A 25,722-nucleotide genomic window follows, 5' to 3' on the forward strand; every position below is an offset into this window, starting at 1 on the left:
GAGGCAACGGAAGGCAGTGTATATGACGCAACGGGCTGCGGCCGCAGCGGAGAAGTACGGTTTGCTTCAGTGGTGGCTGGCGCGGGACGCGTCGCTGTTATAAGGGGGGATCCCGGGCTCGCGCGCTCAGTGTGCCCGAGAATCCCGTGTCGTGCGCCCCGCGAGTGTCCCGTCCGCCTCACACCGTCAATATGCAGCTCGTCCTCGCAACATGCTTCCTGCTCTTCGCAGCCACCCTCGGCCCTGCTGCAGGTATATCGATCAATGATCATCCTTTGCAATCCTATGATTAAGTGTCAACAAGAATATTTCATTTATTTGGTTTGATAAAAGAAAACATTATATGTAAACTTATGTAACCTTCTCAAATAGGAATGTGTGTTACAGTCGAAATACAAAAAAAATATTGGTACCTACGTACTTTTGTTTCATTACTAATTTGAGAGACCATCGAACCGGGTAACACTTGAGATTTTTTTTGTAGGTAATATAGGGCAATCTAGCCAAATCGAATTAAACTTAAAAAACAAAACTTTATATTTTCACAAAAAAATTTACTTTAAGCTGCTTCACTTTCATCAACTGTTTTTAATCAGACGTTGTGACCAAGCCATCAAGTGTTGTTTACAACAGAAAACCTTTACATTTTTACATGAAGAACGTAGGCACTGAATACTGCTAAAGGAATGATAGCAAAAAAACAGGAGACGCATCAACGCAATGCGACGACTTCTAGGCATTCAGAAGCGAGTTGCAGTCGCAGGAAAGGCATTCAAATCACAACTCTTATTAGTATTGACTAGTAAGATTTAGTCTTTATGGCGTTCGAATAAAAGCTTTGCGAACAGCAGAAGCTGATCTAGTAGGGGCAAGGTGCCCGCGGTGACCTACAGGTCTACGACCTTCATTGTTCAGCTTTCATTAGAGTACAATGCCAGCTCCGCCACCCTTACTGAAAAAACATCTATTAAGTGGTTTATAATTGCATTCTTGTTGGAACTTTGAACATTGTCCTTTCCGTAATAATATAATGTCGTCGTAGGGTTTTATCATTTTAACAATATCATACAAATCATATTATCATTCGACTTTTTAAATATTCTCCTTTGGAATTCACATTACACAGGATTTTGGTGGTCGCTTCACGTCTTTTCACCGATTAAGTATGAACGGATTGAAAAGAGTCAGCTGTTATAAATTTCTAGGGTCAATAAACGGGGTCATTTTATTCTATCATTGTATTAAAATAGATATACATATGTATCTTGTTTTTTTTTCTATCTACAGCATTATAATGGCACTGCACTATGTAAAAAGTTTTTTCTTAAACTAAGAGATAAGAGACGAGAAGATTTTGTTCTTTACATTCTTAGAACTGCTTCAGAGTTCAGAGTGGTTAGACAACCACTCTGAACTCTGAAGCAGTTCTTCTAAAGAAAATATCAATAAACTTAATTACTTATATTTCCCAAGTAAAATTTAAATTGAATCTGATATAAATCGAAACTTGTTATAATTATGAGTTTAAATCAGTACAACCTACCTTAGACAAAAATAATACATTTAATAGAGAGCACATGTAAAGGCACGTGTGATATCTACACCGTACAATTTTTTTTTACTTTAAGGTTAGGTACATACAGTACCGGCCAATAATATATCACCTTAGAGTGCTTTGTATGAGCTTGTATAGAGTAAACAATATAGGTTAGTTTGTAGATTGCATATTTTACTAGTCATTTTATACAAATATATGACGAATATTGCAATGAAATACTGTGAATTACAACAGGATATAAAACCTCTAGTAAAAAAATGAAGTTAACAGTACATTAAAAAAACCTCTATGAAAAAACCATAACATGAGACCAATTTTTCTCATCGCCCGTACAAAGGAATACTACTAGACTACCTAAAGCAGTGAGGTGGAAGTCACTCACAAATATATAAAAAAAGTTATACCGTAAAAACATGGAGGTGATATATTATTGGCCGGTACTGTACATTAAATGTACAGTACAAGAACAACAAATGTTTCGTTAAATGTACCACAATTTTGTTTTGAAGTTGAATTCATGAAATGAAATAAATTACGTACATGAAAAATGCTTTTAAATCTACACGGCCATAATAATTGCGCGTGCAGGCTCGTATGATGTATTACAACATTGCGTACGTACGATGCCATAAAGCGGGCACGGGCCCGGCCGGTGCCGTCGTTTCGCGTGTGTTGACTCAAGTGTGCTGCACTCTACCTGTGCACTGTGGCAAGTTGGACTGCTACAAAGCTGACTTAACGCATAGCTTCACAGGCGAGCCAGAATAAAAATGATCCCCAATTGCTACGGATCTCGACGACCGGTTAAAGATAGATGAGCCCACAGTCTATATATAAAATGTTTTGGGAATTAGATAGCTGGTCGCAAGCCACGACAGTGCTTCGTGGGCCAAGAACAATGCGACAGCCTGCGAACACGAACACGGGTCCCTGCCGCTGTCACGACGCAGAATATGCAGCCTATAAGCCTGTAACTAAAGTTGCAATGCTCCTAAAGGCATGTTAGGAATCTCCGCGAAAACGTTGCAAAAAATCCTCCATTAGTAGAGACCAATATTAGCGCGCAAAACCGACGAGATCATATATTCATTTATGCTATCATGATAAATTATATTTATAGGTTATAATGATTGTCGATTTGCATGATTGCTTTCTCGGAAATCAATTTACTTCAATTCAACGACACTGTAAATCGCAATAAAATTTGGCTTGCGGTTTTACCTCGTAGAGTAGCTTCGAGAATCGCTAATCAACCTTAATGATTCACAGCAATCAAGATCGCTGGAACGATTCCGCTAATGATCCGTATCTGCGATTATCGGACAGGTTGTAGCGAGGGAACGGAAGTCAAATGTTGGGAAAAAAACTCGAGGGGGTGAGGAGATGGCCGCAGTGCGGGGTTCATCGGCCCAGAGCCGCGTGCGCGGGCAGGATGTCTGTCTCTTGGACATAGAATAAATTATAATGCTTTATCCGCAGCCCGTAGCAAAAGACATGCGATGGTACCTCTGTCTTAGCATAATACTGTAGCTAAGATTAAGACGACGAAAGTGGAGCACCCGCGCGATATCGCCCATTTTTTTTTTCTGGATATTAAAATTTTAATAACAAAACTTCCGTGAGACACGGACATATTAAATATATTAATAGCTCCTGATGGTACGGAAGTACGGACAGAGTGAAACATGTCGAGCGTTTTTCGACTTAGGATATTCACATAATTGAATATAAATATATTGACAAAATTAGCTGTATATTAACCACAGCTATGCCCCTACGTTTAATTTTTCTCGATTTTTTAATTGTTATAAGAGTTAGGAGCATTTAAAAAGTTGTATGAAATCTGTTTTTCGCTCCAAATTTTTACAATAATATAAAATCGAAAAAAATCAAACGTAGGGGCATAGCTGTGGTTAATATACATCAAATTATGTAAAAATATTTCCCATAATGCCAATATCCAGAGAGGAAAATGGGGACTAAGTTTGTATGGAGAAGCGGCCGTCCCCTTTCCTCTTAATGATTTCAAGCTCAAATAGGTAACGTGGTCTCAGACAATCAATACTAGCAAGTATCAATGTTAACAGAGCCTAGAACACGCAATGATCATCTTACCATGTGCATTGGCCACGCTCAACATATCTCAACTCGGGCGAAATGAGATGATGCAATGCACATCAGTTTAAAGCTTACTTGAGTGTAAATCGAGCTTTAAACGGCAATCGTATCTTGTTAGCGTGTGGAAAATGTACTTCATAACTCGCATTTATATTCCCTGTAATCATCTGCAATACGGTAAACTAATGCACTCCACTTCTTCAGCAGTTCGTGAACATGAATACTTTATGACAACAAAATAAAATTAAAAGACTCCCAGGAAATAATTACTCAAATGTACATGTTACTTAAATAGGTTAGATCGACATAACATTCAAGTCAATTTAGCGATTAGATCTTGCTTAATCTCAGGTGGTGATGACGATAAACGCGTTTTTATAAAATAAACATCGGGTGAATATAACTGTTTTGCAAAATATAACTGTTGTTAAAGATACTGTTATGCAGAATTACAGACGACGAAGTGCCTCGAAAGCATTGTTCCGGTCGTAATCACAACACTTAACAGGTGTCGCTTTGTACCAAGAACTAGGAGATATTCAATGTTTATAAACACTGATGTCTGTACATATTATTCTACATAAATATTATTGAGTTATATGTATAATATTAAATCCTACTAGGTTAATTCAATCCTTTGTCTTCTCTTGCCTGATGTTTTGGAAAGAAATTGGTAATCAACCAGATTAAACGAGTGCGAGCACGGCGAAACTAATTTAACAGACGGAAAAAACTGCCCTCTCCGTCCGAAGGCATATAAGCAAAGGTTTTATAGGCTGTTAAAATACTTTATGAGGGGCGTAATCAAAAATTTAATCAAATTTATTAATCCTTTATTGCGTCGGGTGCCGAAAGTGATCAAGCGATTATTGTGATCCTCATCTTTTTTGTCGTTATAATTCAAAGTAATGCAACAGGTGGTACGGTTGTATCAAATTACGTGATAAGACTGATAAGTGTAGAGTTACCGGCAAACCCTCCTAAACAAAATTTGAGATGCATTTTCGGATGGCTTTTAGTAAAAAACTTGATGTTTAATATAAAACTATGTATAATAGGGGCTCGAGTCTAGAAAGGATGCGATATAGTTCGTTTTTTTAGCATTAGAAAAAAGGTAAACAATCTTGACGTGTCTTTTTATTGAAAAATATTGAAAAACGCTTTTAAAAAATTAGTTTATATTACTTATGAAAGTAAAAGAATGTAAAAGATCGTATATGATTTATAACATATTTGCTGTGACTTATTTTTCAAAAGTGATTTTTAATAAAAAGACACGTCAAGATAGCTTACCTTGTTTCTAATGCTAAAAAAACGAACTATAGCATCTTAAAAATATTGTTGAGCATCATTAAATTGGCTAATTTGCTACATTGATGGCACGACGGCTGGAAAACAGCGGTAGCGGCCCAATAGGTCGGTGACAGGCTGGAAATGTGGGCTCGTTAGCTATAAATTTCAATGGAACTATTAGCATTCGCGAACATTAATTTGTCCGGACGGGACTGGGTCGGCATCGGGTTTGATTACTAAAAATAGTCCGGGAGGTGCATTCCGGTGCAGGCGGGAGGAGGGCGGCCGTCCTTGGGCTCGTCCCCGCTCGATCTCTCGCCATTATCTCGATCCCTTTTTTGCGAGTCAATCGTTACCCGACCGCGAACAATCCGATCGATGTTCTCACGGATGAGAGTAATCAAAATACTGGTAGGTACATTTCACGCTAAATTAACACAAAGAGATTAGTTCGACGTCCTGGAGTGCTATAAAGATTATCTTTAGGCATTTAGTTCTCTGGATGCATTAAGTCAAGTAAGTGCATCAAAAGCGACGCAGTCGGTTTAAAATAAATCGTTCGAACGGTTAAGCCCTGAGGCTTAAATCATTCGACGATAGTTTATCGTGCATGCATCGTTGAGATTCATGGTAATGTTCAAGATTAAATCCTATAGCGGGTATACAACTTGTAGCACCTACGAACATAAAGTAGGTGGGTAGATAAAGGCGCGCGCTACGGGAACATGCAATATGGATCTGATCGTGAAACTTTATTGAAGCGGTTACTTTTTAAATTCTCTGGAAGGCAAATCTCGAAATTACTTTACGATACGACATTATAAAATATACTTTGCGACTGCGCGTTTAAAGTATTGGATAAATCTTCACTCTTAGTCTTTGGTGCTTATTACGGCTAAGGGAAATATGTTTTAGCAGTTTATTGCATGAAACCTGAGTACTAAACTTGTGCTCGGAACAGAATTATAGGTACTTTACGTTAACAATTATGACAGAGATTATTATATCGAGAAACTTATATTCAAGATCTTATTTTCTAGATTCTAGAAAAATCTAGAATCTACGTAGGTACCTACTACTAAATTTGAGTAAATATAGTCGGTACATATGAATTGATGATTTGCATTGTACTATTATTTTGTTAAAATCGTGTCAATGCTGATACCAAATGATAACAAAAAATATTAACATTTGATAACATTTTATCTGGATATGTTTAAAAGCAAATTTGCTCAATTCTTTCCATTAAAGGCGTCAACGATTACCTTTGCATGGACAAGTTATTCGCGTTATGCAACCCGTTACGCGCGCCAGCCAGCCAGCCAGTTCACAGCCAGAGTCAAGGGTACACTGAACCAACGTGTTATTTTATACTATGAAATACATTGTAGAGTAAGGTAAACTTTAAATTAATTTTGTATCAAGCAGAAACTTCTGCGAACGATGCTATTAAGGGGTGTACAGAAAAAAAAACTGTTAATTTCAAACGGCTGTAATTTTATTTCAAAGCAAGATGAGGATAGCTTTCTAACCGCAGTTAAAAATCCTATTATTAAATTATATATTTCAATATAAATAATTCTGGTTTTACGCCATGCGACGTTACACCGGTGAATAGAAGAGATCACTGAAATCTTTTCCAAATGGCAAGAAAATTTTCAAAATCCTCCATGCTTGCTTTCGATACACTTAAAATTACCTCGAAGTTTCGTGCATTTCATAATATAAATAGATCATTTTGTACGTTGTCTCTTGAACAGAGGTCTCGAAGCGGCGGACCTCTAGGAACAAGTGACCCCAGGACCATCAGAAAGATTGTTAGGTAATATAATTTGCGCCCGCCCCCGCATGCCCGTCATATTTATCGTGAAAAATTGGGGGGTACATAGTATATAGATTCGTACAAAAGTTAGGATAGCTAAAGTAACCGAAAATTTGCGTTATTAATTTCTGAGCCAAGTCGAAAATCATACAATTTCCTTCGTACAAAAAGTCGCATTTTGTAAAAGACGATGAGCAAAGTAAGACCACCATACGTCCTGTAGTGCCGTTCTCTCGACTATTCATGGGCTCAAATCAAGAGTGTATTAAAAGAGAAGGATAAAACAGCCAAAAAACTTTAACAACTCCAGCAGGTGTTGGGATGATGCAGGCAAATATGAAAAACAGCTCCGGACAAAGCTGCCACTGAATGCGCTAGGAAAAAGCTTCTTATCACTCCTGTAGGCCGAGCACATGATTGACACGACAGTATCTCGCCGCGAGATAGACTACCCGTCTTTTACTAACTGTATGTATTAAAGGGAGACGGGTAGTCTATGTCGCGGCGAGATACTCTTGCGCCGCGATAAGATTTTTTTGGAATTTAGGATTATTAGAATATGAAGCTACTTTTAATTTAAATAATTATTTTATTATTAAATTAATTATTTAAATTCTGCAGGAGTGATAAGAAGCTTTTTTCTAGCGCATTCAGTGGCAGCTTTTGACGGAGCTGTTTTTCATATTTGCCTGCACCATCCCAACACCTGCTGGAGTTGTTAAAGTTTTTTGGCTGTTTTATCCTTCTCTTTTAATACGCTTTCGATTTGAGCCCATGAATAGTGTGACGATAATACATTATGATAAAAATCTCAAGAGTTGAGATATGTCGCATATCACATAAAAGCGTGTTTAACATTCTGCTCTTGGGAATAAACATTTAAATGGACGATGGTCTAGTAAAAGTCAAAACTTATTTTGTGATATTTTACTTTACATAATACTTTAATCACTTTTGACAATAGAACATTGAATAATTTTATGAGCTTGAGGTTTTTGATACAATAAGGAAGAAGTGATGTTCCCCGCTGCTTTGGCCAGTAAAAATATGAGTCTAGGTAGCGAGGCAAACTATTCAGCCTATTCGCGTTCTACAAATACTATTTTTAGCCTCGTTAGTGTTCAAGTTGATAGTAGACCGGTTCCTTGAGCCCGCCGCTCCTGCCCCAGCCACTTAATGTCTTATTCTCCCAAGTATCTATAAGGTACATACTACAAAATGAATAATTTATAAATGACCTTTAAACAAAGAGTAATCAAATGCATTCAGCCTGTACAATTAAATTGTTGAGGGTAGAATATAATCAGTACTTGTAGTTAGATTTGAAATAAAAAGTAAGCATTCACTGGTGCATAGTTTCCCGTTTTTTCTTCATGTAATGATTATTATAAGAAGTGAGTTCCGAGGAGCAGGAAGCCAATTAGATAACTATGTAAGTTTCCCTGGCAAGACGCTCACAATTACACCCTAGACCCTGGCGTGTTCTTTGAATTGCAAGAAGTTATTATGCGCATGTTCAACTATTTAAATTTTATTGCTCTATGTAATTATTTAAGGGCTAGCCGCCGTGATAATTAATCTTCACATTATGAAACAGCAACGTCATGCGAAACTGCATTTAATAGTCGTACAAACCAAACTTTGCTTGAATCTGACATCAAATGTAATTGAATGGAAAGGAACTGTCATTACGAGTACAAAGTCCGAGGCGTGATTCACCAAGTTATTACAAAAGGGGAATCTAATTATGATGCATCGATGGTCCTCTTCGAGGTTCGATTAATAATAGAACTCGCACCAACGATATCTGTATGCGGCAACATCTGCTCACTTCCGACTGGTGACTATTACGGCTGAATGAATTAGTAACGACATCCGAAACAGACTATAAATAACTTGGTTTGAGAAAACAATCAAAAAGGCTTTCTAAAACTCAATATGACCATCGGCATATAATTTCTGGGAAATGATAATATAGAGAAAAATTAAGGATCTCAATTCCAATAGTTATTTGTGCAACAAAAGAGGCAAGTTGGTTTTTCTTGCGAGTGTTTATTTTTAGTCCCGAGAAAGCGAAAGACTCTATAATTGAATCACGAGCGAAGCGAGTGATTCTAAGTTAGAATCTTGAGCGTAGCGAGGGACTCAAAAACACGAGATGTAAAATAACTTTGCTCTCGTGTTGCACATATATTTTTCGCCTCAGTAGTGAGAACATATTAAGGGTTAAAATGTATTTCGAATTACACAGAATAATACAAAAAAAAAGAATTTATAACAGAAGTATGAAGTGGCAGTTCATGGCCTTCAGTAAATTAAAAAGCTACTTTGTTTCACTCCCTGGAGTGAGGAAAGTCGCACTTCTCTCTCCACTCTCCAGGGAGTGACGAAAGTAGGCTTGTTCGAGCGGCTGAGGTGAAAAATATTTTTGTTACAATTTTCATCCCTTTCCCCTGCTTTCCCGGCATACAGTAATTTCTGTATCTAGATCTAGACTCTTCGGCCTTTAATTTGAGTTTATAGCAAATAATAGTCCCGTTACCATCGAAAGCAATGACGATGCGATGACGTGCGCTATTTACTTTAAATTACGATTGGTCGGCAAACATGGCGTCGCAATGTCAACGGCGTGACATTCGCAGCGATCGCTTTTTGGGCCGCGGTCCGTTATGCCTGACGCACGTCCGGTGGATCAGCGCCGGATATCAATAGTTTCCTCGAGTGCACTTACCTTCTCAGTCCAAGAAAAGAAGAAACAATCTCTTGGGTATCCTAGTCTTGATGGTAATTTCTGGCGGCTCAATATGATAATCGACAGCTCGACCCTTCTCAGTGCCTATCTTTATGAATATACTATTTGGATCATCAAGGAAATTTCGAGCTCTGGTTGTATAGATGAGATGGTGTTTGGTTTCACCACGAATATCCCAATGCTTTCGAGCATCCCTTCTTTCCCACCCTTTTTGATTTTATAAAATCCTGCCTAATTAAAGTGTCTGGTAATATCACTTATGATTATAGCGATAGTTGTAGTTCCGATGTGTTCGGCACCGGAGGGCGTTCGCGCGGCGCATCAGTATGCACCGTATGCACGTGACTCACGAGACGTGACTCGCCTTCCCGACACTCACCTCACCTCAAACATTACAAGCCTCAAGTACTGTACACTTCAGCAACACATACGTCTGATAGACTTCGAGCTACAGTATTGTTACTGAACGACATCCCACGGACAATCTGCACTTTCTAAAAGCCTTTAACTTTAACGATCTTCATATCGATAAATTGCTTAGTAATCCTTATTTGGTTGGTTATAATGAAAGTCAGGGAAAACTAAGAGTTTATGATACAATCATCAATAAACAAAGAGGCAAATAAGTAAATCGCTTCTCGACAGGCGTATTAGTACTACAGAAATAATTGTAATACTTAGCATCAGACGTGATAGATAGTACGCGTCTAGGTAAATTTTTTGCCCATTTATGGTAGCTTAAACATAAACATACTATATATAGCAAAATTATAATTGTACACAACTCAAATATTTTAGAAAACATCGTAAGGAGTTGCAAAGATGAACTGCCTGAAGTTATTAAGTACGACATTCAGTTGAAAAGTTTGTAGTATTATATATACAAAGGCAAAAGCGATGCGACGTCCGCTAGTAAAGCGCGGCATCACTTATGCATGAGCCTGCATTATGCATGGATTCCGATCGCGGGCGCAGGGCTCTAATAGCCGAAGAGCCGCGAGCGCCGACCGACCAGCCTCTAAAGAAATAAAGCTTTAGAAGGACTAACAATCCTTGTTAATTTTAGCAAACTACGAGTATATCCATACTGGAAATGGTCAAAAGGCGGATAGTGGCCTTTGGCCAATCTCCTGTCAATCGCTTTAACGTTGCCAGTTTACAGCAGTGAAATGGTAATCTCTAATCCTTAATTACCAGAGTAGATAAGTAGGCACGTGTGCGTGTGGCAGCAGGCTGTTTAATTGCCAGTGTGCATCCCGGAAGAAACTGAGTAGTAATTAATAAATGTTAAATTTTGAAATCGAGTATATTGAATTTATAATACATCCCGACGTTTCCAAACTTTATTAGGGAAGATGACTTTTCTCTACCACCAGCTTGGGATCCTGTAGTCCATCTGATAAAGGAACAAACGAGACATAGACTGAGAGACCTTTGTGTTGGATGATGTTGGACATTCAGAGTATAATTTAGCTATTACTAGGTATAGAAAAAACAGCTTCTTATGCAGGGCAAGCATGAGCTTAAATAAAGCTTTTATAAATTGTAATATCGACATATTTAGTGATAGCATATCAATAATAAAAAATAAATAAATTAGATACTTTATGGGTGACAATGATTCTGGCGCAGGTCAGGGCTAATATACCGTGGCTAAATGTACTACCTAACAGATTTTACCTTCCTTTCTACTTATTTTTTGTAATAATCGATCATATTCATATCGATCCTCTGTTCTTGTGCTGTATGAACTTGTACATGTGTAATTAAGTTGGGCAATAAGCTTGTTATATTTTATTCCGTTTCTATAAGTGAAAACCTATAATTGGCTTTCTAATTCTATTATAGTTTTTGGATATGTATAGCGCTGTTGGTTTTCCATGTACCAAAAAATAAAATGTTTTGTAAAGATGTGTCCCGCCGAGTTTCTTGCCGGTGCCATATTGGGATACCCTCCTACAATTTAGGAGGGAATTAAATCTTCTCGGGTCAGAGGTGTTGGGTTAGAGCCGGGGCAGCTTTATCGCGTATATCTATATCTTGTCTTGAAAATAGTTGTATTGTATAACTAGCCTTATAAACCGATTTTGCATGTACAACCACAGCCTTGAAGTTTATAGTTTATTATGGTTAATTATTTTTGTATGTGGGTAGTTTTGCACATTGTAGCTTTTCCTCAATTACCCGTTGACCACGAACGCTGTAAAGGGTTCGAAACGTCGGATAATACTATAACTTATTCTGTGCCGCAGTTAAAAGTCCTTAGGTTTTACGCCATGCGACGTCACACCGAAGAGATCACTGAAATTTGGTCTTTTGCAAATGGCAAGAAAATTTTCAACATACTCCATGCTTGCTTTCTATACACTCAAAATTACCTCGAAGTTTCGTGAATTTCATAATGAATAACTAATTTAGTACGTTGTCTCTTGAACAGAGGTCTCGAAGCGGCAGACCTCTAGGAACAAGTGACCTAGGCCAATCAGAAAGATTGTTGATAGAATTTGCGCCCGCCCCCGCATGCCCGTCATATTTATCGTGAAAAATTGGGGTACATATGCGGCTAAAGTGAAACGAACTATAAACAAACATAGTAGGTATATATAGATTGGTTCAAAAGTTTGGATAGCTAAAGTAACCGAAAACTTGCGTTATTAATTTATAGGCCAAGTCGAAAATCATACAATTTCCTTCGCACAATAAGTCGCATTTTGTAATAAACGATGAGCAAAGTAAGACCACCATACGTTCTGTAGTGCCGTCCTTTCGACTCAAATCAAATCAAGAGAAGGATAAAACAGCCAAAAAACTTTAATAACTCCAGCAGGTGTTGGGATGGTGCAGGAAAAAAAGAAAAAAATGATGCAATGATCAGAAGGGAAGCAGAAAAGTTCTCAACAGCGTTTCAAAATAACAGGCAGAGCTCATAAATTCAGGATCATTAATTTGTTGCAGCATTTGTTTGAGTGCTTCGAGTAGATATAATTATTATGATTGAAAATAGGTTACAGTCACGCGTAATTATTCATTGAATATTTATTGCACCAAAAAAATCTTATTGTACAAAAGGTGGACTTAATGCCATAAGGCACTCTCTACCACCCAACCTTAATAAATAAATCAGAGAGATAGTACTGTTGCCAATGTGCTAGTAATAATAGTTTTAATTAACAAAATAGTAGACTCCTTCTTGACAGGCTGGCCAGATATAGCATTAAACAGAGACGAGTGGAAAAAGAGGGGGGAGGCCTTTGCCCAGCAGTGGGACACAGTGGGCTCTGAATAATAATAATGAATAATAACAAAATAGTCAACTTGCCAATAAACACAACATACTTAACTAACAGAGACCTGTAAGATAATTTTCATCACACTTGCGCAGTAAGCGTGCTATTTCACTGCTATTTCACGCTTGTGCGGCTGAAGTCCATTTTACTCCCACGGGAGTTATAGCTTTTTTAAATTATGTCACTAAAACGTTCTAAGTAAAATACTTGTTAAAAATCAAGGTATAAAATGAGTTTTACTTTCAAAATACTAACGTTTATAATTTAATTGGTTTGTTTAATGTCTCAAAATATTTAATTTGATTAATTTAAAAGCCATCACCATCTTCCTCGCGTTATCCCGGCATTTTGCCACGGCTCATGGGAGCCTGGGGTCCGCTTGACAACTAATCCTAAGAATTGACGTAGGCACTAGTTTTTACGAAAGCGACTGCCATCTGACATTCCAACCCAGAGGGGGAACTAGGCCTTGTTAGGATTAGTCCGGTTTCCTCACGATGTTTTCCTTCACCGAAAAGCGACTGGTAAATATCAAATGATATTTCGTACATAAGCTCCGAAAAACTCATTTGTCCGAGCCGGGGTTTGAACCCGCGACCTCCGGATTGAAAGTCGCACGCTCTTACCGCTAGGCTACCAGCGCTTCGTTCACTTAAAACTAAACAAAAGTTTTTGCTTTGTAAGTGTGATGATAAACATTGTGTGTAACTCCGGGGATAAGAATATTGCAAACTCGAGTCTTAAATTCACTCCAGCCTGCGGTTGTCGTGAATATAAAGACCTCGGAGGCTGAATTTCACTTACCCCCTCGTTGCACAATGTACTAATTCTTTGCATGCTATTATTATCTGTCATATAAGAATTATCATTTTACATCATACTTATTCAACTCGTTTTCACCTTTTATTACACGACGTTATAGTCTACAAATATTACGATCGGTATCCGTAGGTAATCTTAACCAGTAAGTATGTCAGAAAATGGCTTAGGTGCTTCATTTACTTGTAACGAGTCAGGTAATGTGTGTAGCGCTCTGCGTAGCCGCCTATGCAAATAGCATCATGCTACCCGCAATCTCGCCAATAACTTCTAAACAGGACACTGATTCCACTCGTATATACTTTATTAATCTTTTCGTTTATTAATAAAATCGAGTCAACGATCGCAGTCACTATTTTTATTTTAAATAAGTAGTTTACCACGCACTACTTAGAGAGAGCTGATTTTAACGCGCGCTGAGCCGCTTATCCTTCATCCTTCGGTTGAGTTATTGGCCCCATTTCACAATTAGTTTTGAACATAAAGAGCACACGAGACGAAGGGAGAGGATAAAGGCAAAGAGTTTAAATCTCAGGATTTAACAATGTGACTAAAAGGTATTTAAACACTTACGTTACTATAGCAACCCGTATATACGCCATATTCAGATCATATAGGTACTTATAGCTCTATGCAAGGTTGGGAGTTTTAATAAGCCTGTAATCGAAAATTATACAAATTAGGTGAATCGCTATAAGGAACTAGCAATTTGAGACAAGACAACGATTTAGAAGATACCAATCAAACCGACTACATATATTTATCATAATTTAGGTGCACTGCGTTTATACCCGATTTTCATTTTTTTTCATGCAGTACGTAACAATTTGTGCTAAAGTCGCGGTATCAAATACTGGATTTGTGTTAATTTAGGCACATCGTAAGTCGGTACGCAGCGATCCGGCTCAATTCACTGGTGTACCTACACTCCTGGCCCACTTGACCAATGGCCTAGCAAATTTCACGAATATTTATGTGCTGTACTTCTAGTGAATTTTAATTCAGGTTTTTATGTATGCAATGAACCCGAAACGTTTTGCATACCGTTTATGAATCAACACGATGGACATGTGAAGATATTTTTAATGTAATTCATATCAATTCTCGCATACATTATACATACATCACACGTAATACATAATACCGTTCTGTAGGAGTACTAAAATTAGGAGTTCGATGTGAGGTTTAATGTAGGTACAGGGTTTAGTGAGCCAGAGTAACTTACATAACCCATAAAAGCAACGCGAACCAAACCGCAATGAAATCAGGCCACTCGTCTCATTCAAATGTTGTCACAAAAAGGCGCAGACACTGTCTGGCGAGTGGAAAATATGTATGTTTCGTAGTTTCTTTATATGTAAATTAATGCCTCATTTTGTCAAAATTCTATAAACTTGTCACTAGCACCAACTTGCAAGTCAAATCTTGGACTTTAATTACATCCCAAGTGAAATAAATGCATTGAGTAAATAAATATCTGTTAAATTTTATTACCTATTAAGCAGTAGTACCAAGAATGAAAAATGTCATAAAAATATTTTAGAATATGGCATGTTATTGTAATTAAAATTTTAGAATCTTCTACACAGAACTTGGCGAAGCCGACAAAGTCGCATATTCGTGATATTGAACTTTGCTCTCATTTCATATTTACATATGTTTTTGGTGGGATAATAGTAAACAAATTGTTTTACATTATAAATAATGAACGCTTTCGACAACTTGATAAAAATGTCAAGATATGACAATTAATATGAATTATTAGATTTCGAGGCGTCCGTGAGATTTTATGGACAGATTTGGTTCTGTTCAATATCTTGGAGCAAATACATACTTTTGCATCCAGGGCTTGAAAAAATACGAAGTATTTATTATTAAATGTGTCATACGTAGTGATATATTCAGTACAATGCACTGCGCGGAGACGTCGAGCGCGCGTGGTATGAAAATGAATGGTTGCGTTGCGACTCGCGACGCGCCTACCCGTTTCCTCGGGGTCATATTCATATTTGTGTCAAGTCTCATTGTCGAGTCCCCTACAAACACACTAATGTTGACTCTGTACCGAGAGATGAATAGGCCCTGTTACAATATTCACTCCAGGAAGTTTGGTATGGTCGGGCGAGATAAAACAATCAATAATGAATTTAAAACTTAAAAAAATTGGAAAGTTAAAAGAATAAAGGAAACTTATCTATGTCACTCTCACAATGGAGACAAATCTAAAAACACATTATTTGAACACCAAAATTACATTACCCTCTACTGCTGGTCAGTCAGGATATAAAAAATGCTGTAGATATAGAGACATGCCACTTGTATAACATGCACTTCTAATAAAACGTTTCGTTGTAATACAATAATTCGGACTGGACGTAAATCCTTATTTATTTTGTGATACAATGTTCTGTAAAAATATTATGTAGGTATATTTGAGGAGTGTCTTCTTTTCAAAAGGGCTTATTTTTGTATGGTGTTCATAGAGAAACAAGCCCTTTTGAAAATACTCCTCGTTTATTCCATCAATAAATAAGAATTATAATAATCGGGTTCGTCGTTGAAGGAGTGCGCCTGAGCACGACTCTGACCGCAAGCCACAATAAAAATGTGCCTGATAATGGGTATTCGTGCAGCCCAAATTGAATTATGCGTATCCGATATATATCGACTTATAAAAATAAAAAGACTACGAGGAATATAGCCACAAAATAAAATACCTTGGGTTGCTGCGCGTAATATCCTATATTAATTAAAGAATACATGTACCTATGATTTGAGTTTTCATATTACAGTTTATTTTTTGACGGCAATCGAGAAATAGGAAGCATAAGTGATAAAATTTGGTGTTCGGTTTTATACAAGTAACTAGAGCCTATTTTTTAATTGCGTAGATTAAAATGACATTTCATGTGTTGCTAGTTTTATACGTGTTATAAATAGTGATGTGCTACAACTGGTACTAACCGAAAATAAACTATTGGGAGGTACTTATATTTGTTGATGTAGTGTCTGTAACACAATGAATGGATTATCCGTGACGTGCTAAAAGGGGACACTAGGAGAGGTATTAAAAAGGGTGAAATAGTGTAGGTAAAAATGTGAGGTGAGGGCTTTTTAAGGGGTGAGTTCTGGAATAAAAAGTATCCTATGTCCTTCCCCGGGACTCAAACTACCCCTATACCAAATTTCAACTAAATCAGTTCAGCTGTTTAAGCGTGAAGAGGTAATAGACAGACACACTTTCGCATTTATAATATACTAGCTTTTGCCCGCGACTTCGTCTGCGTGGAATTAGTAATTTGGGTACCTTAATTCTTAAACAAATCTGCTTTTTAATCCATCCTTTTTCACCCCCAAATTGGTCCACACTATACATTTCCACCCCATTTTTTACACCCTTAAGGGATGATTTCGGGGATAAAAGTTATTCTATATCCTTTCCCACAGCTCAAACTATCTCCATACTAAGTTTCATCTAAATCGATCCAGCGGTTATTGATTCCCCATACAAATTTCCACCCCCCTTTTTACCCCCTTGAGGAGTGAGTTCTGGGATAAAAAATATCCTATGTCCTTCCCCGGGACTCAAATAATCTGTATACCAAATTTCAACTAAATCGGTTCAGCGGTTTAAGCGTGAAGAGGTAACACACAGACAGACAGACAGACAGACTTTCGCATTTATACTATTAGTATGGATTAAGTATGGATTTTGAATCTAAAATTAATTTAATATTTATCGGTTATTCACAAACCGAAATCAAAGATCAGCACTGTTTGTTTTAAGCTGGTATATATCATTATTTCTACGTTTGACATTTGTGGTTCTCATTTTATACTACGCAATTAAAAAATAGACTTTAGGTTACCTACTTACTTATTTGGTGACCAATAGTGGTCGTGGCGATTGCAGGGCGAAAAGTAAATAATAAGTAATTAATTTTTGTTATTGTCTTGTTTCAGCACAAAGGATAACAACAATTCAGCTGGATGGCGTTCAATACTTCATTTCCAGAATGAACCCCTACAGTCCAGAGCTCAACTATTTCCTAGCATATCAATACTGCAGGTAAAGTTAAAGCGATTTTTAAAGCTGCTACCTATAGCCACCAATTTCCAAATACCTAGCCTATAAAGAGACATGGCATAGCCTATATACCTAACTCAAGAAGCATTCCTGGTCTATTTCAAAAGTAAAATAAACCTGATAGGTAATAAAATTGAGTAAGGAACTAAGTTAACGGTGAAGCAAAACTTATTTAATCGAAGAAAATCGATCGACTGGTGACGAATCTAGACCAAACAAAATCTAAAATACGCGTAAACAAAACGTTCTCAATTTCGGCGTTAGCTTACATTTCTCACGGCCAACTGATGTAATAATACCGTCGTGACTAGCAATCCTTATCTAGCCGTGTCTAGTGATCCTGTTTGCGTCCTGCTACACCTAAGCCGGTGTGGTATAACCACTAACTAAGCCAGAGCGTTAACAAGCGGCTCACTCCGACCAGGAAGTGAGGACATTTACATAACCGTTGGGGGTTTCTGGAAACTACACAACAATATCGGAACGCTTCTGCGAGCTTGTAACCAGTGTTAACAATCGCACATAAACTTTATTGTATTGTAATCGATGACGCCGGCAAGAACTGGAACGCTGGGAACTTGTCGAAGTTTACTTAATTTGTTCGAAACAGAGCTGAACGATGCGCCTAAACATGCTAATATATTATAACTCCCTGGGAACTTTATAGTTGACATAAACTATAATAATCGGTTAAATAAATCATCTATTACCTGTCTCTCTCACTGAAATTTCTCACTGAAAGTAAAAGAAAATACTTCAAAGTATTTTCTGTATGCGCATTATCAAAACACGCCTAAATAAATAAAATAATTAGATAATCTGTTTTATCGAGTCCCAAACTTCGAGACCTTATTCTTATTTAGTAGTAGTAATTACTTTATTGTATACAACACAGGTTTACATAAAAATTACAGAAAGAGAGGTACAAATGCGAACTTATCTCTATAGGGGATTTCTTCCAGCTAACCTTCGAGTAGATGAGGGGAGAATTCAAATCATAGAAACGTACGGAATGCACAATAACATTTAAACATGAAAATTTAAGCAGAAGGTTTAATTACTGTTAAGTTTGGTTTAATTTAGTCATAATCAAAATTTAAAATATTACCTATAGGTACATTTTTAAGCACTTCTTAGTCTGTACTTACTATGCGCCAGCTAACTATTAGCGCAGCAGCTGCAGCATTTTTTATCTGCGGTTTGTGGTCTGTGATGCACAATGAGGAATGCCAGTATTATTAAAATATCCAGACAAAGAGCAAACAAAGACATTCTGAATAGTACCGTTGTGTGTAGTTTCCTTTATTTAAGCCTTGTTTTGTCACTAATGGCTCTTTCTTCGGAGTAACGATCCCGCAGCCTAGATCGACCACGTGCACGGTCAAACAGCTAAGAAAGGTTAGTCGCCTCGCCCGCGCACGATGTCCTTCCATTCCCACAGTCACGACCTATTTACTGTTCCAATATTGTTAACGAGCTCTGGGGAACAGAGTCGTGATATTTGAACATTGGCTATTTTGGAAACAAAGTCAGTGAAAAATCGAAAAAGGTCGCTTGAAGTAGTATGAAGAACTCTTCGAAATACTTGAGATTCTTGAAAAACCGTTAATTATTATTCACCACTAAACATAGTCGAACTCTAACCATTTTCAATTTTTCCTCCGATGATCACACGAGAGAAGAAATGGGAATATGATCTTTATAGATTTAAACATAACGATGGAATCGATTAAGGACGCTGACAAAAAGATATTATGCGAATTCGTCATTCAAGCTGACAGGTTCATTGAGGTGTCGCGGTAGCAGGTGCGTGACAAATATGCGCCGGCGCCGACGATAACACACAAATTGTAGGAACCACACTATGCTATGGATATGCTATTATAAACCTTATATAAATGTCATAAGGACTTTGACCATATTCTAGAGATTTTGTTTTGATACAAAAAGGAAATAATATTTTTTACAACCGTTTGGGTTCCCGATAAAACCAATAGTTACGTTTTTGCCACCATTATAAAAACATTAAGCTTTACCGAACTGTTTTTATCCTTACTGCTCGGGTCATAATATAAACAACACCTGAGAATGTATTTTACAGTACATATGGTGCTACTTTACCGCACTAGTGTGATAATTAGCACATTACGTAACTATGTATGTATTAAATTGTAGGTATGTGTTGTAAAACATTGTACGATACAATACATGTGCGAATAGGTAATTCGCAACTCGTCGATTTAAAACACTATCTGCGGTCGTGTTTTAATTTATCGCCACTCGTTGCAAATTTCCTATTTTTAGCACTTGTATTGTAATGTACTATTTTTAAATTAGATCTTTGACATAAAAGGGTCTTAATAATCGTATGTTAATAGTAGAGCTTTTTTGGGGCACATCACAAACCGCAAAAAATTATAGGCATTGATAATCAATGCTGTCGTAGTTGGGCAATAGAAAATTCAATACTTATGATATGAGTTCTACCCTATTACCTTAAACCATTTGACATTCCTTTCTATTCATGCGATTTCGAACCATAACATTACTCTTATTATAGAGATGCGTTTTTGTTTTAAGTATCATGGTAAGTATGTTGTTGTATGTTGCCGCTATGGACTTAAGGGTTAAAATAGTATCAAATGTTGATCTAAGCCTTTCATCGCGGTTACTAAATTGCTTTGATGAATAGACGTCTCGTTGCTGTGGTTACCGTTCCATGTAAATATTTATAAGAAAAGCTACTCGTGTCTAAGAACGATATATGCAGAAGGTAACTGAATGTAATTATATTACGGCTTGTCGCCGCGCAGTTTTTAGCATCAAGAGTTTTCTGAACTTGGGTCTGGAATGTCGTCCCCGCGGTGCAAGCTTGAAGCCCGTCTTTAGCGAATAAATTGCCTCGAACAGGCTTTGGCGTATAGTTTCTATGCGAGCTAATAGCTGAATACGATTAGCTAGAATAGGCGGTTATTTAGATAAATCGCGTTTATGGATCCGGTGGAACGGGTTCATAACTGCTCACTGTCAAAGGATCTAGACATCCTGAATTACGTGATCCTTAGAGAAATTCAATTTCTCTGCGGATGCATCAAGAGAGTGTCATAATTTAATACTGCTGTCTAATCAAGTACTGCATACAATTTTGTATTGTAAATCCCTTGTAATATTATGCGGAATATGATGCGGAATATATATGCGGAAGTAATTCTGTCTGTTCACACTTACCGCTGAACCGATTTAGAAGGTAATAGGATACATTTTGTCACGGAAATCATTGCTTAAGGGGTCGAAAGGGGGATATCACAGTACTAATTCTAAACAGATAAAGTCTGGGCGGGTATTTTAGTACTGCGTACATTTGTCTGAAAGCTAACTGGAGAAATATTATGATTTGCATATAACAAAATACACTAATATACTTAAACATACTTTGTAGTTTTAAATGTATGTAAAATGTATAATTATTGGTGCAATAAAGAATATTTACTTACTTACTTACTTATACCGCCAGGTCTTGGATAATGATACCGGGATAACCGTTTACTAGTTACTACCTACATGCTTAAGTATTAACTTAATTTACGCTATTGTTTCAGATCGCTAGGTTTGCAGCTAGCATCCTTTGAGACAAAAGAAAAGGCGGATTCTATAACAACGTATCTCACAAATGCAGGTAAAAAACGTAATAGCGTTTCTGTTAACATTGTATTCTCCACACTCCATACGACATTTTATTTGGTCGGACGTTGTGTGACAGTTTCGTTCACTCTAAATGTTTTGTTAAAATCTAATTTCTTAGGTGTGGCGTTCATTTAGATTTTTCATTGAATTTCTTTGTCCCGGCACCAACCTACCTTTAATATCATCATATTTTAAGTATTTTCTATTAGTTGTTTCCTTACTTAATTTATCATCATCTCGGATTTGTAATATTTACTACCCAATATTCAATTATTCCACGTTAAATTCCAGGCTACAACAAATACGACTTCTGGACATCGGGCAACAACTTGGGCACGGACATGTACCTGTGGATGAGCACCGGGCTACCGTTCAACGCCACTTTCAACTACATGCGGCGCCTCACCGTGGACGTGCCCAGCACGCGCGACGACAGCATTGACCCGCTGGATGTTCCACAGGGCAGCACCGCGCCGCAGCGCACTGCACGACATGGGTATGCACGGATTTTCATTATAAATTGAAAGACGTTTACTGTTGTGGTTAAAGAAATTTATTTTCTCAAAAGAAATTTAACATTTCACTTAAATAGAGAAAATCCAAGATAAAACATAAAATATGAGTGAGCATGCAGGTAATTAACAAGTTATAATAACAAATAAAAACTAGAACATGTCATTCACGAGCATTATTTACATGTAAAAATAAATCGATTGATGTAGGCCTTTACAAATTAACTATGTCAAGCCGTGTACCGGTGCAAGTAATACGACATAATATAACGGGCGCATCTAAAGCTCATTCTTACAAATAAATATTTGATTTCTTGTTCTCTCTCTTTAAAGTCGCCCTAATTGGCTAGCAATTATACGAGCAAACGTGCTCGTGCGATGGTCGAGCTTTAATTAGGACATAATAAGGAGTTTAGTATGTTTAATCTTGTCGTAGGATGAAAGTGCAAATACGAGTAGGATGACGCCGTCTCTTCCCGTCAGAATTTTTAGATGAGCCAACCTTAAACATCCCAATTTTGAAATATTTTCGTGGTATTGTCAACCTCCTGGAGTGTCATTCTAACTTTAAGAATCTGATATTGATTTGGTATTAGTCTCAGTGCATGTATTTCGCAATTCGCACCAATATATAAGTGCCGTCCTACTGACGTATGTAAACCTGAATTTCTTAGAATATCGGTTACATTCGACATGGTTCTTGAGCACCAGGTCAACAAGGACTGATACTCGTATTGAGCTGTAAAGCCCTAGACCGGTTTATGTTTACGTATATAATAGTTCGTATACGTCAAGCACTGTCAAAATATGTTACCACGTCTCGTTGACATTGATTTTTTTAGTAATAGCTCAAATTCGATTTTCCAGCACCGAGCATGTGATGACGAACGGGTGCGTGGCCCTCAAAGCGCCCACCTTCCACTGGGAGCCCCAGCACTGTGGCGAGATCAAGGACTTCATCTGTGAACAGACGCGCTGCTACTACTACAACTACGGCTCCATCCCCGTCTCGTCGGCGCAGGGGTAATGCCAGGTGAGATGCCAGCCGTCTCCGGAGGCCCATTCCCCGACCAGCCGCGCGCATTTCTTAATCCTTGGGTATACATGCTTAACATCCACGAGTACCGCACTACGTTAACAAGACAACGTATTTACTCTTCTGGGTTAGATATAGACAGTAGATGTAGCTATGTGTGTGCTAACATGGAAGTCTTGTCCAACTGGTTCGACCATGGTCCGTCCAAGCGCGCGGGCCCGCGGGACACGGCCTCTGCGCCTACCCAACCACCAAACAAGAGCCCTACACCCAACATAATGCATTTGGCTTTAAGTGTTCTATATTTCTTAACATTATGGAGATCTTTTCAAAATTTTCAACAATTATTTGGTGGGTGGGTGAAGGGGGCTTTGCTTGGTATCTCTTGCTCAAGTGATACGTTATTTTTAGTTTAAATATATAAATATGGCTTCGTCTAATATTAGTATAGTTACATGTCATAATAATTTCTTCGGTTTCATTAACTTCACTCATTTGCATACATTGATATAAAACTTGTTTAACTTCTTTGTAAACGAAACAGCCTTCTTTGTTTATTTTTCAACTATAAAAGTTTTTGGTTATCTGTTGGGTTGATATATTTACATGTGTACAATTCCATTTTGAAAATTGCAATACAGGCAGTTTCCTTCGCAATTCAATATCATCATCCATCTAATATGTCCGATTTATAACCACCAGTCCTCCACGAACCACGCGAATGCCATTTGATAAATGTCTAGTTAAAAAAAATCCTTTTAAATTCAATTACGCAGCAACACTATCTACTTATACTAGCGACCCGCTTCGCAGGGGTCACACAAAACCTTAACAAATTATACACTTAAACCTTTCTCAAGAATCACTCAATTTATAGGTGAAAACTGTATGAAAATCCGTTCAGTAGTTTTTGAGTTTATCGCGAACATACAGACAGACAGACAGACGCGGCGGGGGACTTTATTTTATAAGGTGTATGTAAGTGATATACAATTTTTAACGGTGTTGCTGTATAATTGTATACGTATATTGAACTTTCGTTAACTAGACATCACTATTATCTGATCGAGTTTGTGTTGGCATGGTGTCATTTCGGACCGCGGGTAACACGAGGGGCGTCATCTGTTTGTCCGGCAGGAAGCCGCTGTCTCTCACGACCACGACGACTGCACACCCGCTCACGTCGTCGTCGCCGCCGCCGCCGCGCTCCGAGCACCTGCCGACCCACTTCACTCTCAACGACCTCATCGGCAAGCTGCGCCCCTCCTCGCTTGACGGTCTTCAGTCACCGCATCTTAAGACCGGTGCTCTGTTGAAATCACCGCCGCAAATCGATTCCCACTATTCGCGGGCTTCCGACGCTCACGCTCACGATATCGAACAGGAGCAGAAAGAGGAGCCTACGCAGGGCCCTTATGAGGAAGACGAGGGCATGGTCGGTGACGACCCGTCAGCTTATTTGAGTCATATCGCCGACACTGCCGCCGATGAGCCCTCCACCGCCGAGCCGGACGCAACCGAGCACTCCGTCCACGCCAGCGGTATGCTGGCTCCGCCCGCCTTCTAGTTAGTGTCCGGCAGGGCGCGTGGTCGTTTAAAGCTTTCAAATCAATCAGGTATTCTTTCTACCAAAAGTAGTGTTCTATTATTTAATGTAGGTATCGTGATTTAAAGTAATTTGCGATAGAGCTCACTGAGGGTGCTTAGACTGCTCGTGTTGTGTAGATTTCTTTTAGAATCTTTTTAATCGTCGCCAAACGACGTTAGGGACTAAAGTTCTTCGGGACCGTGTGTTCTCGTGAAGGTGCTGGCGACTCGCGCTTGCGACTTGCCTCCGTCTTCGGGAATATTAAATATCACAAAATGAGTATTCTACGAATGGATACCTTGACATCTACGTTAATTAAGTAGTTATATCAGATCTCTGGTGATTTCATTAAACCGTAACATGTATTAATTTAATTAAATAAGTGCAAAATCGGATTATTTGTCAGGACATATCATTCGACATAGTGGTATAAGATAGTGTTTATATATTGATACGTACCTAGTTAAGTATTTTAAGTTGAAACTCAAGAATTTAAAGAATAGTGATGTAACGAAGTTAATAAAGTTTAAAATTTGTAATTGAATGAATGTTTCATTTCACGAATTTACCTCTAGTAGGCACGTCCATGATATGTCAGTTAATGATTTCATTCTTTTGGTATAAACATTTCAACAATTCAACCAAGTCTAAAAAATGAATTTTCAGCTGTGAAATCAGAGTATATACCTACCTACAATAACATTATATTGTGCATTACGCTAAAGTCATGTGAAGCTGATATATTGATATCGAACAATCTCTTTATTCTTTACTTTCGTTGTTAGATAAATGGTATTAGTTGATAAGATACGACGTCGCATAAGCATAAAATATATATTTGCTTAAAAGCAAAGAGTTATTGATTGTAGAAGTGGTGAAATTCTTGCCTCGAACTTGACGGCTAACTAAAAATAGAAGCGGGAACTTTGTCTATCAAATGTTTACAGACTTTTTCCATTTAGTTACCACAAAAGATATGTAACCTTATTTTTTTCAGCCTACAAACTTGGGGCACATTTTATTCTTAGCCTTTACACCTCTTCATTAATGATTACTTGTTAAAAGCAATATACCGTTTAAAAAGATAATGCGTTGATATAAAACTTATCACGTTCGCTGATCGCTAGCGTTAAGCGTCGTTACGCCCGCTAATACCCCGCCTGTCG

At 37.8% G+C, this 25,722-nt stretch overlaps 2 protein-coding genes across 10 annotated transcripts in view; one reads left to right on the forward strand and one right to left on the reverse strand.

The window, feature by feature from the left end:
• LOC134755781 (uncharacterized) lies at positions 1–25,100 on the forward strand. Of its 2 annotated transcripts, none has more exons than XM_063692380.1 (6): positions 1–252; positions 17,613–17,718; positions 21,336–21,412; positions 21,712–21,916; positions 22,800–22,955; positions 24,106–25,100. In XM_063692380.1, exons 1-6 carry the CDS (start codon positions 192–194, stop codon positions 24,533–24,535), a joined length of 1,035 nt encoding a protein of 344 aa, XP_063548450.1. In that variant the 5' UTR covers positions 1–191; the 3' UTR covers positions 24,536–25,100. The 2 variants fall into 2 exon arrangements, with proteins under 2 accessions (XP_063548450.1, XP_063548451.1); XM_063692381.1 differs by having other exon boundaries at positions 26–252; positions 22,800–22,965; positions 24,106–24,245.
• Positions 1–25,722, reverse strand: part of LOC134755750 (cytosolic carboxypeptidase 1-like) — a 136,938-nt gene that overhangs the window by 75,673 nt on the left and 35,543 nt on the right. The gene's annotated exons all lie outside the window — the stretch shown is intronic.

The sequence above is a fragment of the Cydia strobilella genome, chromosome 3, assembly GCF_947568885.1.
Source record: "Cydia strobilella chromosome 3, ilCydStro3.1, whole genome shotgun sequence".
Lineage (NCBI taxonomy): Eukaryota > Metazoa > Arthropoda > Insecta > Lepidoptera > Tortricidae > Cydia > Cydia strobilella.

Bases quoted from the DNA above. Each gene is read 5' to 3' on its own strand.
- LOC134755781 (XM_063692380.1), top strand. From the start codon at position 192: ATGCAGCTCGTCCTCGCAACATGCTTCCTGCTCTTCGCAGCCACCCTC. The intron at 253-17,612 runs GTATATCGATCA...GTCTTGTTTCAG, and splicing joins CACCCTCGGCCCTGCTGCAG to CACAAAGGATAACAACAATT. The intron at 17,719-21,335 runs GTAAAGTTAAAG...CTATTGTTTCAG, and splicing joins CTAGCATATCAATACTGCAG to ATCGCTAGGTTTGCAGCTAG.